This window comes from Cuculus canorus, chromosome 2 (assembly GCF_017976375.1).
Source record: "Cuculus canorus isolate bCucCan1 chromosome 2, bCucCan1.pri, whole genome shotgun sequence".
Classification (NCBI taxonomy): Eukaryota; Metazoa; Chordata; class Aves; order Cuculiformes; family Cuculidae; genus Cuculus; species Cuculus canorus.
The window spans coordinates 105,050,986-105,069,486 of record NC_071402.1 but is presented as its reverse complement, the minus strand read 5'-3'; the positions used below and the strand labels follow the sequence as shown (position 1 = coordinate 105,069,486).

Below are 18,501 nucleotides of genomic sequence, written 5' to 3'. Positions count from 1 at the left end.
ATTTCTGTTGTAAATGGACCATGATGATGATGATTGGTTTAGGGCAAGTCTTCCACCATGTACAAGTTGCCTGAATACATTCGTATTGGGAAGAGGAACGTCCTGTGCAGTTCAAGCTAGAGTCAGGCTGATATAACTGAGCAAAGCTTAGGTCCCTAGGCAACGTTTGATCCACATCTCAGGGCAGAACTGAAATAGCTCGTTCACTCTGATGCAGGCAGACATAAATGAAAAGGACATTCTTTTAAACAGACTACCTGTGGTAGTGTCTTCCTCCTCACCTCCTGCTTCTTAACTAGCAGGCCAAACACAGCTCATGAGAATGAATTCTGTGGATGCTACTGGCATAAAACAAAAAATATATACTGAAATATGGAACAGCTAATATTATTTGTACAAGCAGAAATCAATGTTTGTCATGCCGTCTGAGTGCAATTGGGCATAGAACGCTAATAATATTTCAGTGATTGAAGCCAAATATTCAAAGAGCAGAGAAAAATCATATATATTTTTCAGTAGGTAACACATATATATTTTTTCAGAGAGTAACTGGCTTAGCTATGTCCGTTAGCTTATCTCTAAATAAACCAAGCATTGGTTATATCCACATATGTTTCTCCCCGTTGTGGATAGCACATATGGAGCTTATGCTGCAGTGTTTAAGATCACTGCTGGTTTAATACACAGGGGATTCATAAAAATCATGTTTATTCTTTCTACAGGGAAAATTTAAATTAATACAGGATATATCAGCTCCATAATATTCTGGTACAACAGAGCAAATCATAGTCTGTGCTACAGCTGGTGCATAGTAAAGTGGGAAAAGATTTTATTTCATACAGTTTTCAAGACAGTAAAGAAGAGTATTTTTTTTCATTGTCTTCCTATTCTATGGATAATTCTTTTTAAGAATGCAATAAATCCATCTTCCTGTTACAATAAGATACTGAATATCTGATGTCTTTGGTGTTTTTTTCTACTCTATGGAAGAAAATAGATAAACTTTACACATGATATGGGGTAAAAGGCCCGCTCAGATAGTAAGAAGTGATATATTCAAAAGCCTTCATAAGTTAGATAAAAACGTCTACCTTAAATTTATCTGAATAAAGTAACTATACATGGGGAAAAAAAGTGTAAGCCCATGTTTTGTTTTATAGAGAACCAATTGCTAGATTTTTAAAGGCATTTAAGAATCTAAAACTTATAATTTATTTGAAAATATGGCCAGGGATCCTTAAATATCCCGAAGTCTGTCATATTCCAGAATCAGTAATTTGCACTCCTTTCCATATATTTTTTGCAGGTCTTTCTTCGTCCTCCTCTCAGGAAAATGTGATTATGGAAATAAGTAAAGTAGTGGAAACTGTCATAAGGGTTAAGTATCTGAAACCTTAATTTAGGATTAACACGCTTTTAAGATACGATCTATTTTCCAGGCAACAACCTTTTCTCCATAGTAGATTACTCTGATACATACTTTTGGATGTAACCATTTCTCTAACCCTTGTTTAATCCAGTTTTTATGTGTTCAGCAGTAACAGCCTGGCCCTGCTGCAGTATAAACAGAGTGCTGAGTGGAAAGCACACCGATACTGTAAGTCTGGAACTCTCCATACTCTATGTACTGGTTTGAGAGTTTATTCCTGAGCCATTTATTTCAGCAAATCAGATATGGTGTTGAGTGAGCAAAGGAATTCCAGAAAAATGCTTCGTCAGTAATTGTTCTCCCATCCCTGATCAGTGGCAGGGGTTTGAATCCTTTCCTGTGTGTTTCCTCGTTATACTCTTGTCCCCTGTGCTCTGGCTATTAGTTGGCAATAGCAGACAGATCTGTGCCCTTAACGGAGACAAATGTGACAGCACTGCCTCGATAAATGACTGACACACAGAACGGGTCTCTTAAACGTGTACAGAAAGCTGGACAGCGAAGGGCTTGAGAAGTGAGATGAGTCCAGCAATTTCAACCCGATCTAGCTGAAGATGTCCCTGCTCCTGCACGAAGGTTGGACTAGATGACTTGTAAATGTCCCTTCCAACTCAAACCATTCTATGATTCTATGACTTCATGATCCATGAGACCATTTCTACCAGCCTGGACAACTGGATGTCTGGGAGGCTGTTCCTACACCCCTCACAGAACCATGTGGAGTTTGGGCATGCACAGGAGAGGAGGCCAGCATGCCCCAGCTGTGGGAAAGGCTGGATTGGAACTTGTGCCTTAGGCACTACAGAGGCCAGGGTTTCATGAGGTGGGCTCAGGTGTCTCCCTCAGAGCTGCCACTGCCCCTTTTGTCCTTGCTATCCTTTCGAGTTGCATCCTGATGTCCCCATGGTGGGCCCAAGCCCTGTTTCCCACATGGGCATTCACTCCCTTCGGAACCAGCTCTTGCAGGTTCGCCCTTCTGCCCTGCCACTCACTCAGGGTGCACCTGAGCTCCCACAAAGGGAGCCCTCCGGGACAGAAGAGCAGCCCAACTGGCAGTGCCCCACCAGCCAACAAGCTCCGACAATCATCTCTGCTTTATTAGTATTTAAATAGATTGACATACTTTATTACTGCTGGTGGATGAGAAGCTCAACATGAGCCGGCAATGTGTGCTCGCAGCCCAGAGAGCCAACCGTGTCCTGGGGTGCATCCAAAGCAGTGTGACCAGCAGGGCGCGGGAGGGGATTCTCCCCTTCTACTCTGCTCTTGTGGGATCTCATCTGGAGTATTGTGTCAAGTTCTGGAATCCTCAACATAAGAAAGATATGGAACCGTTGGAACAGGTCAAGAGAAGGGCACAAAGATGATCAGAGGGCTGGAGCACCTTCCCTACAAGGGACAGGCTGAGAGAGTTGGGCTTGTTCAGTCTGGAGAAGAGAAGGCTCAGAGGAGATCTTATAGTGAACTTCCAGTACCTGGAGAGGCTACAGGAAAGCTGGAGAGGGGCTATTCATAAAGGCTTGTGGGGATAGGACCAGGGGAATGGGTATAAACTGGAGAGGGGCAGATTAAGACTACAGTTTAGGAAGAATTTTCTTCACTATGAGAATGGTGAGACTATTGGAACAGGTTTCCCAGGGAAGCTGTAGATGCCCAATCCCTGGAGGGTGTTCAAGGCCAGATTGGATGGGCCTTTCTGGCAGCCTGATTTTAGTGGGATGTCCCCGTCCATGGCAGGGGGGTTGGAACCAGATGATCTTTAAGGTCCCTTCCAACCAAATGATTCTATGATTCTAAGAAATTCTACCCTGTGACGGTGGTGAGGCACTGGCACAGGCTGCCCAGCGAAGCTGTGGATGCCCCATTCCTGGAGGTGTCCAAGGCCGGGCTGGATGAGGCTTTTGAGCCCCTGATCCGGTGGGTGGATTGCGGATGGGCTTTAGGGTCCCTCCCTCCCTGCCCCCGCGCTGCCCGCAGGGGGCGCTCTGCCCCGCTCCGCCACCGGCCGGTCCCCGCCCCGCCTCCCTCCCTCCCCCCGCCTCCCGCCCTCCCTCCCCCCCTGGCCCGCCCGCCCCACAGCAGCGGCTGCTTGGAGGTGCGAGAGGAGCGGGGTACCCGGCGGGCGAGGAGAGACGCGTTCCCTTACTCGGGGAGCAGCCCCTGCGCATGAGCCCCGAGGAGAAGCCGTCCGCCCGGCGGGGAACGCCCGCCCGCCTTCGTCCCGGCGGCGAGGGGGCTTCCTGGCCGAGATCCGCACGCCCATCCGCACCGAGCCCTTCCAGCAGCGGTACAGCCTCAGCCCCGGGCCGGGAGCTCGGCAGGTGAGCGGGGCGGGCACCGAGCTGCTCCGGGGGACAGCGGGGATGGGGTGTCCCTGTGACCCCCCGCCATGGGGACAGCGAGGATGGGGTGTCCCTGTCCCTCCCTGCCCTGGGGAGAGCAGAGATGGGGTGTCCCCTGTGTTCCCTCTGCTCTGCCTTGGGGACAGCGGGGATGAGGTGTCCCTGTGACCCCCCCACCTTGGGGACAGCGGGGATGGGGTGTCCTGTGACCCCCCTGCCTTGGAGACAGCAGGGATGAGGTGTCCCTGTGAACCCCCGCCTTGGGGACAGCGGGGTTGGGGTGTCCCTGTGACCCACCTGCCTTGGGGACAGCGGGGATGGGGTGTCCTGTGACCCCCCTGCCTTGGAGACAGCAGGGATGAGGTGTCCCTGTGAACCCCCGCCTTGGGGACAGCGGGGATGCGGGTGTCCTGTCCCCGCTCTGCTCCGGGGACAGCAGGGATGAGGTGTCTCTGTGATCCGCCTGCTCGGTGCCTTCTCCTTGCTCCGCGTCTCGTCTTGCTGCACTGAGTTGCTAGTAGGCCGGCCACTAGGCGTGTCCGTGTCCCTGTCCCTTCTCAGGTGTCCCCATCCGGTGTCCCACCCCAGTCCCCGATGTGTGTGTCCCCCTCCTCCCAGTCTCCAGGCTGCCCCGTTTGAGCAGAACTACAGAAGAGCAGGGCAAAGGAGTGCTGGGCATCACCACCCTGTCTGTGCCAGCGTCACCCTTCTGGCAACCCTTACAGCCTCGCCCTGCTGCGGATCAGCTCCCAGGACATGCCCGTCACTGTGGCTGGGTGGTGGCAGGCAGCTGTGCCCCACTGCTGGCTGCGGCTGGCTGTCCCTCCTCCTTGCAACCAAGTCCTCTGCAGCTCTTGGGAAGCCTGCGTCTATTCTGTCCTCTTCCCTGGGAGCTGGTGTGGAGTAGAACATTGCTCTAGGTTCCGTTGGAGATGAAAACCCATCTGGGTTTTTCCTCTTCGTCTTTGTAAGGTGTGACGTGGGACAATGAGTCTGGAGAAGAATAGCTTGTGGTCACCTCTGCTTGAGAATAATCTAATGGTGTGAACTCTCTGAAGAGTTAAAAAAACCAGGAGTTACTTTCAAAACCAACTCCACATGTAAGGTTTAATCAATGTGTGATTTCAACACCTGGCTGATAGCAAACAAGGCTGGAGGCAGAAAGTCTCATTAAAAGAGTTTGCTTCTCAGGAGCTATATATATGGAATTTCATCACCACTAAACCAATGGTTTTGTCTGAAATCACTTACGAATTCACAGCATTCTTACTCACAATCACATGTTGCTTTATCTTAACAATATTCAGATAGAAAAGATTAGATGAAATACCACAGGCTACGCAGTAAGATACACCTCTCAACGTATGTGTGCAAGTTAAGCTAGCTACCATAGCTCAGTTTATACAGCAGCAAAAACAGCCCCTTTGGAGATAAACAGAAGTTTCAAAGCAAATGTAGCTGCTCTAAGTACCTCTGACAAATTTTTTAGCTTGCCTAGGTGTCAACTTAATGCTCACTAAGTACCTATGAGGTACTAATGGAATAATTCCTGTTTTAAACATAGTGGCCTAAAGCATCACATGGGAAGCAGGTGGGAGAAACATCCCATGAAGTGAGAAAGCTTTTTTTTAGCATGGTTGTGACCACAATGTCCTAGGGCTTGGGAAATCAAAGCTGTCTAAATGCAGGCTAAAAACCAGCTTGAATTCTAAGCAGCAGTCAAGAAGGCGTAGGAGCAGTGCAGCACAGGATGTCCTGGTATCATTGCTGCTTGGGTTTGTTTTTTTTTTTTTTATTTGAAGATCAAATAACTTTTTAGAAAAGGTTTTGCAGATCTGCCATGGAGTGAGAGCTTCTCTTAGAGCTGGGTGATATTCACCTGATCTGAAACTGGACTAGATGAAGCTTCCTCCTGGCACACAGAAATACAACTGGAATGACTAGCTTTACACTAGGAACAAGAATTAAGTAGTATAGCAAATCTTATACTGCAGCTTAAACCAGTAGATCTCAGCAAGGCTCTTTGTGTGGAGTCATTTTTTTACTAGAACGACATTTAAGGATGACATATTGCATGAAGGTTGTGATTTTGCACCTGCAGTTATGTTAAAATTAGTTAAGGCTGTTCTAAGTGTTGTTCTTGTTTTTGTGGAACAGTTGCATGTATTTTGGTTCAGACTACTTTTCTCTCTCCTCAACTTCACAAATGTTTTCACTGTCTTTCTCTTGGAATATAGAAATATACACATTTAAATATATGTGCTTCGATTTTTATTCAACAATTTTGAATGATTTCTTTTTTCTACATTGGGATAATAAAAAGTGGACACCAGCTCAAGTACTTCCATTAAAAACAAGCTTTTGCTATCTTGTTGTGACAAAGCATAGGCGGTAAATAGAAAGCCTGCCACTTGTAACTGTCACTTTATTGATAACGTATGCTTAGCTGAAACTGTTTCACTTCTATCTGTCTGTAAAGTGTGTATGTCTCTACTTATGGGAGGAGTTTATCTTTACAAAGGACTTGAACAAATTAGCACTCAGATATGACGGGCTTTTGCCTCAGAGGAAAAGCAGTCTTTGCACACACAACATAGTCTATTTTAATTCTAATTTGGTAATGGAATTGGCTAATGAAAAATGTTTATACGCTTGGGATTCATCCATCCCACTTACCAGAATTATGGAAATAGTTTAAAAGCTGAACTTTAGATAGAAGTTTTGAGAATAATAACATTCCTGTAAATGTGAGTCTATAACTGACTGTAGGGGGGGGGAAAGAAAGCAGATTTAGCACCGTTGTCAAGCGTAAGGCTGCTGCATGAACTCAGCAGGTTTGTGTGCTGTTTAGTCTCTGATCCAGTCAGTCAACATGTGTGTGTTGAACTTGCTATGGCACTCGGGGCCTCTGTCCTCTGTTCCTTTGTCACCTATGTGCAGAAGAGGTGGGAAGGGGAGGGAAAGGGGGAAAATTTGAGGTGGTGTAGTTCTAGCAGTGCGGGGAAGGGAGACACTAAGGCTGCTGGCCCCTGGTGGCATGTGAGAGGTGAAAGTCTTGGAGAAGTATTGCTGGAAGTTGTAGATGAGCTTGCGAGGAACCTGCACCCAAGTGACTTGGCGCAAAGCTGTAGGAAATTAGACTTCATTAGTTCTGCTCACAGGGAAAACACTGCTTTGAGAATGCAAAGCTTATGTTCTACAAAAGGATGTTGCCTTGTTCAGTGCCTATACCGGCATTTGCAAATCTATGGAAATACAGCTGCTAGGAAAACCAACATAATTTAGGAACAGTACCTAAAACTTACTTATAATGGCTACCCTAGAAAGGAAATTATTTTAAGTTGCTTAAGATAACATGGAAAATGTGGGGGTTTTGCTGAAGTGTTTTAATAAATAAAATTCTGGGGTATAGTCTTCGCAGCCGTGTTAGTTTTACTGTCCCAAAATAGAATGTTCTCATACAAATCTTCATCTGCATGATGCTTCAAATCAAACTTACCTCTGATGAATGTTTTAAGGGTGCCACTTAAAATCAACTCTCTTGGCCCTACGTGTTTCAGTCTGTGCTAGCTTGAGTTAGGTAAGTTTGAAGTAGGACAAGACCAGTTGCTTAACTCTTCTTCCTCTTACCATCTGTGTTTTAAGCCATAATTGTATTGTGACGTGGAAAGAATATATTTAGTATTACTTAGAGCTTTTTTTTAAAGTCTCGTGTCATTGTATTTAGTTGCTTTGTTGTTTTTCCTGAACAAAGAACTCCAAACTAAGAGTATGCAAAATGTTACTAGACTGTTAGTCAATTCTTCAGCTCAGTATTGCTAGGGGTTATTTTATGTAAAACAAGCTATTGTCATTTCTGTATATAAAATAGTCGTCCTGATATCAGAGCTGGGTTGGAGGAAAGCATAAATGACTGGCCTTGCTTTCTTTTGCCTGGAAGATAACAGTCACCTTGAATGACTGCTCTAAATAAGCAATCTTCTACAAGTGAAATGTATGCAGTACATACATGTAAATGTATGTCAAGAGCAATTCAATGATTCACCTCATTCCTAGTTTGTTTTGGTTTTTTTAAGCAGACAAGGTCATTCCTCACCCAGAGGTTAAGAATAAAAGTGTTCTGGTCTTCTGAGGAGGCTGAATAGAACAAGGAAATACACTTTCTTTCTAACTAGTGTCCAGGCTGTAGTTTCATGTGCAGATAACCCACATCTTGATTTTTTTTTTTTTTTTCTTTTCATCATAAACTCTGGAATGAACTTGTTATTTCTCAGGTTGCTTTCAGTAACATGCATCTTAATGGCACATGACGTTTGGCACTAATCTGTGCATTGGTAAGAATGTGTATGTTATTGTGCTTCTGTCCTCAGCTGCTCTCTGCAGTAGCACAGCTAGGGTGAAGCAGTTGTGGGACAAAGTGAAAATGGAAAAGAGGTGAAAATGGAGAGTTTCAAGTAGTTGACTCCATATGAAGTTTAACAAGGACAAGTGTTGTGTTTTGCACCTGGGACATGGCAAACCCTGGATGCACATGCAGACTAGGGAGTGAGAGGCTGGAGAGAAGCGCTGAGGAAAGGTTGTTGTCTGGGTGTTCTGGTTGATGGTTAAGTTGAACATGAGCCAACAGTGTCTTGGGGTGCATCAAGCAAAGCATTACTAGCTGGTTGAGGGAAGCGATTGTCCCTACTCTACTCCACACTGCAGTTTTGGGCGCTACAGTAGTAAAATAAGGATCTCAAGCTACTGGAGAGCATCTAGAGGAAGGCCACAAGTTTGGTGAAGGATCTAGAGAGGAAGTTATATGAGGAGCAGCTGGAATCACTTGATCTGTTCAGCCTGGAGAAGAGGAGACTGAGGGGGGGGGACCTCATTGCAGTTTTACTGCTTCCTCACAAGGGAAAGAGGAGGAGCAGATGCTGATCTCTCTGATGGCCAATGGTAGGACCTGAGGAAATGGCAGAAAGAAGTGGCAGGGAGGTTTTAGGTGGATGTTAGGAAAGGTTTCTTCACCCAGAGGGTGGTGGAGCACCAAGAACAGGCTCTTCAGGGAAGCAGTGATGGCGGCCAAGCCTTACAATATTCAAGAAACGTTTGGACAGCGCACTCAGACACATGGCATGAATTTTGGGCTGTCCTATGCAGGATAGGAGTTGGACTTGATCCTTGGGTCCTTTCCAACTCAAGTCGTTTCTGTGACTTCACCATTTCAGAATAAATTTATGTGAGTAAACTATTTGTGAACATCAGAAATGAATCCCCACACCCTTGCCTGCTTGGAAATCAAAAATTGTAGTGAAAAAAACTGCACTTTAGAAAAAAAAATGTTTGATGCAAGTTACTCAATAGATTACATATGTGGATCTCAAAAGTTTTCTGAACTTTATAAAAATTAAATACCTTCACAGGAATGCTGTTATTCCTGCATTTGTTACAGTGATAGGGATTTATAGGTTCACTTTAAAAATACTTATTAAAGGAAGGTTAGTTGTTAGTTCTTCTGAGCCTGTGGCAACCAAATTTACCTGGTGTGTGACATCAATGTTCCTGCTTATCTGATTTGACATTTGGTTGTGATTTGAGGCTTTTGCTTTAAGCCATAATGTATGCCAGACTGAAACAATGCCAATTCTGTTTTGCCAGTCTGAAAAGATGACATTGAGCTTCTTTGTAATCAGATATGATTTATCTTAAATCATAATTCTTGAAAGAATTCTTGTTGAGGACTGAGAACTACTGCTAGTTTCCTATCATGCCCTCCAAACACAAACAAAAATGCTTGGAAAGATGACTAGTAGTCAGTTTTTAACTTTGGAAATACACATTAAGTGTTTGCTTGCAGAATTGTTCTTCCTTCATTGCAGTGTTCTCACTGCCGGCTTTTCATAATACAGCTAAACTTGCAAAGCTCTCATCTTAATACTATTTTTCACTATGTAACAAAATTTTTATATAAGGAGTTCAGAGCAGCGTTTTAGAAAAGCAAAGATTGAGGTGTATCTAATGTGTACTTCATGGAAAAGCTTGTTTATATCCATCTTATCTGCTGTTTTCTATCTATGAAAAATAAATTCTTCACAGATCTATTTTTTGGCTTGACCATACAGTAGATGGTATCTTTGGATCTTGGCTCTAAAATTGTCTTGGGCATGACATGAGCCTAGGTTGCTGCACGGACATTAGTTCTATTAGCCATAAACATGAGGTTTGTTGAGTTTGGTCTTTTCTGTGATTGTGTCAGAAGAGATGGGTTTCTATGCACTGTAGTTAGAATGGCTGTAATTATAGGTATAACTGTAAAGAATCCGGGCAGGATTGTTGGTTTTAAACAACTAAGAATTAGTACTCATTGGCCGATCTGAACTCCCATGTAACCTGTCCTTTTAATTACGTCACCGATCAGGCATCTGGCCAGCTCAGCTGGAACAGGACATGTGTGGCCACACACAGCGGTGGCTCTTGCTGTTTCTTGTTGCCTGGTGAATGCAGTTTATTTCCATAGTGACTAATCTGCCATGAATTGGCAACATTGGTACTCATTAGGCTAATTAACTTGCTTCTAGATAGATTTTGTATGTAATGCAAAACAACACCCAGCTTCTTGAAAGCTGTATTATGGAGAGTTCAACTTTTCTAAATTTCTCTAGGTCCTTCAGTGGTGCTAGAATTAAAAGCTTTTGACTGTGCCTCCGGAGGAAGCTGAGCATTCAGATACTGTTAACAAAAACAGAGAAGGCTGAACTCTAGGGATGGGGTATAAAGGCTTAGTATCTACCAGGTATTAAAATAACTTGCTCTTAAAGGGCTTGTCTGGTAGTCTCTCTGTTTGTTTTTAATCTGTTGGTTTTTTTTCTTAGTTTTTTTTCTTATCAGCATAATTGCTAGGGTTTTTTCCCCTGCTGTTTTTGGGTTTGGTGCTGAAAACTTCTGCACTTTAGCACTTCTGATAAATGTTTTATATTGTACACAAATCATACAGATGGATGACAGCATTTGGAATAACTGAAGATCCTTTTCATTGGGTATATAAGGAAGGCTGCTCTCAGTCCTTGTTAGGATGGGATTCCTGGAGGGATGTTTATACTTGTAGCTGCAATGCTAAGGCCACAAACTTTTAGAAATCTGCCTGAAAGAAACACTGTCCTTGAAATATTCTTGGCATCAGGAAACGTCATTAGCACATTTTTGTGTTTCTCGATGAGCTGTCTCTACTGTACGTATTCGTTATTTCTTCCAACCTATTTTTTGATAGACGTGTACCAGGCGCCTAGCAGGTTGTTAGGCTGTATTGGAGGCTTCAGGTGTCTCTTCTTCCTGTGGTGTTCTGTGGTACCTCTCTGGCAATTAACGCATTTTAGAGTGACCTTTTGACCACAGCTTCCTAATGCTACAAAATCCTATGATATTATTTTCATGTATTTGCAAAGCAAAATTCATCTTAATATATATATTGGTAATTAAGAACTTTCGCAAAAAAAAATTGATTCAACACATTGAAAGGATGTTGCAAGTGTTTGTCTGCTTTCAGCCATCTGGGCTCTCGTCTAGTCTTAATACCTATTGTGCTGTAGATGATGTGTGCTTATGCAAAATATTATTCCTAGAGGAATAACTGTGGCTGTATCAGTGGTTAGAAGTCAGATTATTTTAGTGAGATTGCCTAGTGAGTACCCGCTTTGTGGGTAAGTATTTGACCTAAATTCATTTAGACTGGGTAATTTTGCAACAAATGCCTTTTAAAAGCAAACTAACCACAGCTTGGTTTAGCACTTATATTTCATGGAAATGTAAGCCTGCCCATAGGTTAGGAGTTGTGAGAGTAGAGACTTTGACAGGAGCTGCATTAGTTAATTCCATGAACTTCAGCTTCCTACCAGGAGAGGTAAACCCCATGTAATTGCATTCCAAACCAGATGAGGACTCAGTTTGGTTCCAGCAACCCTGCAATAAGTTAAGAACCAAAATAAAGATCTCAAAGTTATTCTTGCAGATTTATAAGAAATTTTTCCCATATAAATAAAGAAGCTAGTTTTAATGAACACAATACCTGTATGAGAAGAACTGAAAAAAATTATATACTTTGAAGTATGAGAATTCATCACTGCATTGGGTGAGAGAGTTGGGGTTGTTGAGCCTGGAGAAGAGAATGCTCCAAGGAGACCTTATAGCAGCCTTCCAGTACCAGAAGGGGCTACAAGGAAGCTGGGGAAGGACTGTTTACAAAGGCTTGTAGTGATAGGACTGCGAGGCAATGGGTATAAACTGGAGAGGGGCAGATTTAGAGTAGACGTAAGGAGGAACTTCTTCATGATGAGGGTGGTGAGGCACTGGCACAGGTTGCCCAGGGAAGCTGTGGAATGCCCCATCCCTGGAGGTGTTGAAGGCCAGGTTGGGTGGGGCCTCGGGCAGCCTGATCTGGTGGGAGGTGTCCCTGCCCATGGCGGGGGGAGACGGGGGGGGGGGGGGAGAGGGAAGTGGAACTGTATGATCTTTAAGGTCCCTTCCACCCCAAACTATTCTATGATTCTTGATTCAATGATTATGTGATTGTGACAGATATTAATTAATAAATCTCTTCTGTCTATAAATCCGTGTTATACAAATGGAATGGAGTGGGGCAGGTGGCGTGAGACTCTACTGCAAGGAAGTTTAGAGCAGACATTTCAGTCCAAAATGCTGTGGGGGAGGTTGTCTGATGTAAGTGCTGCAGCGTGGTTTTAGCTGGCCTGCTGGCTTGGTGTAACTCATGGATTGTGTGTTTTGTCAGAAATGACGCTCATTAAAGTGGGTTACGCACTATGCTCTGCTCCGTTTGTGTTTGCATGTGCATTACCAGCATTGCAAAAACTTTGCTAGAAAGTCTTGTGTTGGTCAAGCGGCTTATTTTTTAAAAAATGATCTATGTTCCTCACTTATACAGTAAGCAGAAGAGTAAGGGATTTTGAGTAGTGTTAAACAGTCGAAAAACTCTGCCTGTTATCACTTGAGACACATTATTGTGAAAATATGAACTGGCATCTTTGAAAATGCAGAGGGGAGTCTGAATGTTGCATGGTAAATGGAGCGGGATCTTAAGCATTTCTTCAATATGAGTACTTGCCTTGAACATGGTGGAATACTTTAGAACACAGTGGCTGGGCAAGTACATAGATTATTGTGACATAGTCACAGAAAGCATAAATTGCCTGTTTGTGTACTTTGGTTTCTGCCAGCTCTTTTAATGAAAGGTTTGAAGATACCTTAATCTTGCAAACCAGCACAGCTTATTTATTCTGTATTTTTGAAATCATGTTGCTGAATTGATAAGTTTTTAAAGTCCTTATTTTTAATGGAGGTTAAATTACATTCTGGCTTTTGATACTCCTAACCTAAGGGTAGGGAATATCATTCAGGAAGGCATCTTTCTAAATTTGGAACTCATTTTAAATGTATTCATTAACAGTGACTTAGTGCAAATATCCTGTCATGTTAATTTTTAAGAGCCATACTGATCTTGTCACCAAGGGACAATTTTAAATTAAATTTTTTTGTTTCATTTCAGAGGAAAGTTTGCAGTGGTGAAGAAGTGTATCCAGAAAGACACTGAAAAAGAGTTTGCAGCAAAGTTCATGAGAAAAAGAAGAAAGGGCCAAGATTGTCGGATGGAAATAATCCACGAAATTGCAGTCCTTGAGTTGGCACAATGCAACCTTTGGGTTATTAACTTGCATGAAGTTTATGAAACTGCAACAGAGATGATTTTAGTTCTGGAATAGTAAGTACTCATAATAACTCCCAAATACGCTCCTGCAGAATGTGCTTGAAACTAATAATGTAAAAATACTGTGTGTCAAAATGAAAAACGTGAAAATATTTTATTGCTTGCCTGTTACACTTGCTTGAATTCAAAAAGAATTGCTAATAAAAAATTCAGTATTACAAGAATTATGTACAGTCTTGCAACTACTGCAGATTATATTTTTTACAATTGTGAAGTGTCTTTCAAAGCTGAACTATAATTTACGTAGCTAAAAAAATCTTTAGTGAAATACGAACTGTGACACTCCCTACTTGTAAAAGAGGAAGAGGAAAGAAGCAATGAGTATCTGTTCAAAACCTGAAGTTTTCCATTGATAGTGACAAAGGCGAGGTGAAGTCTGAGGGTTTTTTTACCAGTTATGAAGGAGCAACGTCATTTTTTAAAAGAAACTATCAAACCCCTCTTTGATCTACCATGACAAGCTCTTTAAATCATTGTCTTCTGGGGAAAGAAAGGGCAGGAGGACTCAGACCATAATAATTTCTTTTGAATGACGTTTAACTTGTGACTCCACCTTTGTCTGTGTATTTTCATCCCTTGAGGTTGCCAGATGGGCGTTTCTGCAGCTGTTATGACTGTTCATCTAATGTGCCATGGCTCAGATATTTGACATCTGGGTTCCAAGAGGCAGCCAAATGTTTGTTGCTATTGAACTCTGTTAAAACCCTGCTCAAGCTCCATGGATCTTAAATAATTAGGAGAGGAATAGTGAAGCTTGATAATTCAGAAGTGACTTAACCCATCTGCTAAGATAAATCTAGTTTGCAGAGCTCTTTTCTTGCTTGATAACAAAAAGAAATGGTGAGAAATCTTGTGTCCCAGTATGATCTTGGTTAGAAGTTGATAGAAACTCTATCTTATAAATTCAGTGAAATTGCATGAGAAAGTGTCTGATGAGGCAAACTTCCTTCTAGAATACATTTTTTTTTTTTCAACTTCATTATGCCCTTATGGAACTTATGGTTTAGGAAATATTCAAGTATCTCTTATAATGCAGAGGTATGACAGAGCTTCTGGAGTTTTAACTGCTGTTATTGGAGACTCAAATACGTGCTTTCAGCACTAAGAGCACAGATCTAACTAGAATATAGTTTACATTTCTGTGTCCCATAGGGCTATAACAGGAGCAGTAGAATCCAAGGCTTGATGAGGGCACTGGGGTTTGTGATAATTTTAATGTAAAATTAGAACTCAATTATCTTACTTTGAATTAAATGTTCTGCAACTGTATTAACTAGATGGTTCAGTAGTCACCAGGTTGCTCACTAATTAGCAGCATTATTGGGTTTATATGCATCAAGCAGTCATACCTTGTTTCAGATAAATAGCTGTTTGTTAGGGTTGTAAATTACAAAAACGGTCTTTCCCTGACTTCAGGAAATATGTCTGGATGCTTCTTTAATGTCAGCATGTTCCAGAGGCATGTTGCAACAAAACAGGTATGAGTGTTAGTGAATTTCTGACATTCTGTATGCAAAGGATTAAAGAACACATCTAGACTGCAAGCTTCTCATGGGCATTTCAGTTTCTATTAAGCTTGATGGTGTGTGTGGCAGATCTTTATCTTGGTAAGGAGAAAAACAAATGCTTAAATATTGGCCACAAACCTTATCTGCTGAGGGTTCATATTTCCTTGTCTTGATGTTGAATCTGTGGTAAGGGCTGAGGAGGACACCTAGAGCTTTGCCCTCATTAAGAGAAATATTTATTTTACATGTAGGGTTGTCTTTCAAGCAGTATCGATTTTTTGACAGAAATCAAACTTAAAATTGGCTACTGACTGGCTACTGACTGGTTAATATTAAGTGCGGGAGCACTGGGAAGCAGTGAGGCATTACAGCAGCTGTAGGATAGCAACTGACAACAGTCTGACTCCTGTTTGTTGGCACAAGACTTCGAACAGAGGATTTAAGTAGTGGAAGGAGTAAGTCAGTCCAGAGGGGTAGTATGTAAAGCCTGGAATTAACCTGTAGGTCAGTGATGTTTCTGTATTTCAGTGAAAACGGAATGAATGATAAAGAAAACTCAGCTTTTACTTCAAAAGGCAGCGATACAGTCTGGGAAACCTGACACATCAGATATCAAATTTGCTTTTATCCTTGTATAACTTTGGGGCTCAGGATTTGTAACCTGCTTGGCTTTTTCCAATTTCTTTTGGAAGAGCAACAGAGCATCTGATGCTTAAGCACTGGGGTTTTTTTCATAAGTGTTCATGACTGTGTGTTTATACATCTAAGGAAGGGGTAGCTGATGTTAGTGGGTCAGCTATTACAGAAACCCGTATGTGACAATTTAAAATCTTAACCATTAAATATATTTTTGTGAAGAGCTTCTGAATGGAGTAATTGCCTGCCAGGGTCTTGTGTGGACATAGTAGACTTTTTATGCTTACTTTAAAAAAGAAAAAAGTTGTCTTTATCATCTTGAAGTCATAGTCAGGGGTTATTTGATAAGCTGGATAGAGGGCTTTTTTGACCTACAGTTATTTGGACCTGGATAATGCTACTACTTGATTGTCTCGGACATCACTTCCTGGCAGTGTGGCTGGTTAAAGTAAGAGTCTGCTGTCAGGAAACAGTTCATTTGGCATAGGATTCAACAGATAGAACTTGAAGCAAAACCACTGTAAGTAACTATGGTGTTCCAATATTTGCATCGTGTCTATTACAGCAGTTAAAATTGTTCTAGATGGCAGTCTCAAATCAAGATTTTCTCAAATGGTTTTAGTTACCTTTTGCATTTCAGTTCTTGGGCTGCCAGATTGGAAAAGGTGCAGCAAAAAAAAAAAAAAAACCCAAAACCAAAAACAAAGGGCATTTCATGGAATAATGGTTTGGGTTGGAAGGGATTTCAAAGACCGTCCAATTTCAACCCCCCTCACATGGGCAGGAACACCCCTCACTGGATCAAGTTGCTCAGTGCATCACCCAAGCTGGCCTTGAACACCTCCAGGGATGGGGCATCCACAACTTCTTTGGGCAACCTATTTCAGGGCCTCACCACCTTTGTAGTAAAACATTTCTTCCTAATATCTAACCTACATCTCTCCTCTTTCAGCTTCAAACCTCGTCTTATCACTGCACTCCCTGTTAACAAGTCCTTCCTCAGCCTCCTTTATGTACTGCAAGGTAGCTGTAAGGTCTCCCCAGAGCATATGGATGCTTCTCTTCCCATACGTTCTCTCATCAGATACGCATTTACAGTTTTCTCAGGGTCTGGGGACATTGGAGTGTTATGGTAGACTTACACTGGAAAAGTTCTCAGTAAATGTACTTCCTTGCTGACTACCTAATGGTGCACCTAGCTGAGGAACAGACAGTGTGACCGTCAGCAGTTGTGAAGGTGAACCTTTGCTGGTACTGTTACAACCACCTTGTGTGGATCAACTTGTAATACAAGCTTTGTTTACAGAAAGTAGATGAGTTTCCATTTATCTTCCGAAGATAATGCTTTCAAGAAAGGCTTTTGACAGACTGTAAGATTGAGGAAGTAAGTTTTTGGCCATTGCAGACCATATATGGTCTCAGTCGGCATTTGAAATCAAGTGTAATCTAGGAACTTGTTATCTACTTATCTGTACACTGAGGATTTGTACTTCTGAGTCTTTCAAAAGACTTGTTTTAATGTTGGATCCATTGAACCTGAAAGAATGTTTATTTGTTTCAGATGCACTGAAACAGATTTGTTCTGTCTTTTTGTAGTGATGTGCTAAATGGCTGTGTGAGCATATTTTAAGTGCACTTGAAAGATGCGGGATGCCAAATTCCGTACAGTGGATCGTTAAGATATGTTTAAAAGAAGACAAGCAGTCTCCAGTGAATTTAAAGTCAGCATAGTTGTAACACAGATTGATGCTTCGTATTTCCAAATGGCTTTTAGGTCATTTGTGCTGATAAGCAGTAATAAAAATGTTACCATGCTTTTGACTGATGAAGAGCAGTTGGATTTCAGTCAAAACTATAGAGAAGCCAATAGCTCAATAGTATGTTCATAAACAATTAAATTGGCTAAAGAATTGTGGTCACTGTTGCTTTTACATTTGGGAAGAATTTGTCTCACTTTTTTGTACACTTAGCTGAGGGACTGTGTACTAGAGAAATAATGCATTATAAATAATAGCGAATTTCAAAATGTTGTGCTCTTAAATATTTCCTTATCCATTTTTTCCAGATTAAGATGGCTAAAGACTTTCCTGTCCTAAGGACAATTCTTTGCTTTTATCCCCTAGGAACTTTTTCAGTGGAAGTGGGTGGGGGTGCCCAGTGGTTTGCAAAGTTGTTATTTCATAATGGCCATTAGAAAAGCTACAGCTTAGTGGAAAAATGTGTTCTTAGAGAGGAAAACTGGGTAAATGTTATGAACACCAGAGGACTCCCAGTTTGCATACATACAGAAATCATAGCAATGATGCGCCCGTAATACTTTTCTAGCATGTATTTTAATCCCTTCTGTGTTTTGATTGACTTGTTTTCTCTGAACTGTAGCTAGCGAATACAAAATAACTGAGTTGAAAGTTAAGGAGCTTGGCAAAATTTGGCATATGTGTGCAGAAGAATCTTTTTGGAGTTCATTTTGATGTTGTATTTCCAACCGCTTATGACTGGGTTGGCTCACAGCTGGCTGACTGTTTTGCTTAAGGGAATCAATTAAACTCACTCCCCAGCAAAAATACACAAAACATTCTTGCAGTAACAGATTTCCCATGTTCTTGCAAAGGGTTGCTAGCGACTTGATTGCATGTGGTAATTTTGAGATAGAATAAATTGTTCTGAAGAAATTGTTTTATCTGTGTCCTAAGTAGCAAAGTTGATTAAAAAAATGAAGCATTGCATGCAAAACCACCTTTCCATGTGAAACTTTTATGTAAAGCTAATAATATTTGTCTATAGAAGCTAGGAATGACTGTTTCATAAGTCATGGAGTGGGTGTACACG

The 18,501-nt window shown here is 42.0% G+C and overlaps 1 protein-coding gene across 1 annotated transcript in view; it reads left to right on the top strand.

Moving 5' to 3' along the window:
• The first annotated feature begins 3,574 nt into the window (after nt 1-3,574).
• The window catches only part of STK17A (serine/threonine kinase 17a), a 30,552-nt gene continuing 15,625 nt past the window's right edge, over nt 3,575-18,501 (top strand). The window contains exons 1-2 of the mRNA XM_054057318.1: nt 3,575-3,750; nt 13,310-13,522. Of these exons, the coding sequence (XP_053913293.1) occupies nt 3,596-3,750; nt 13,310-13,522 (368 nt within the window). The 5' untranslated portion in view covers nt 3,575-3,595. The remainder of the gene's footprint in view (nt 3,751-13,309; nt 13,523-18,501) is intronic.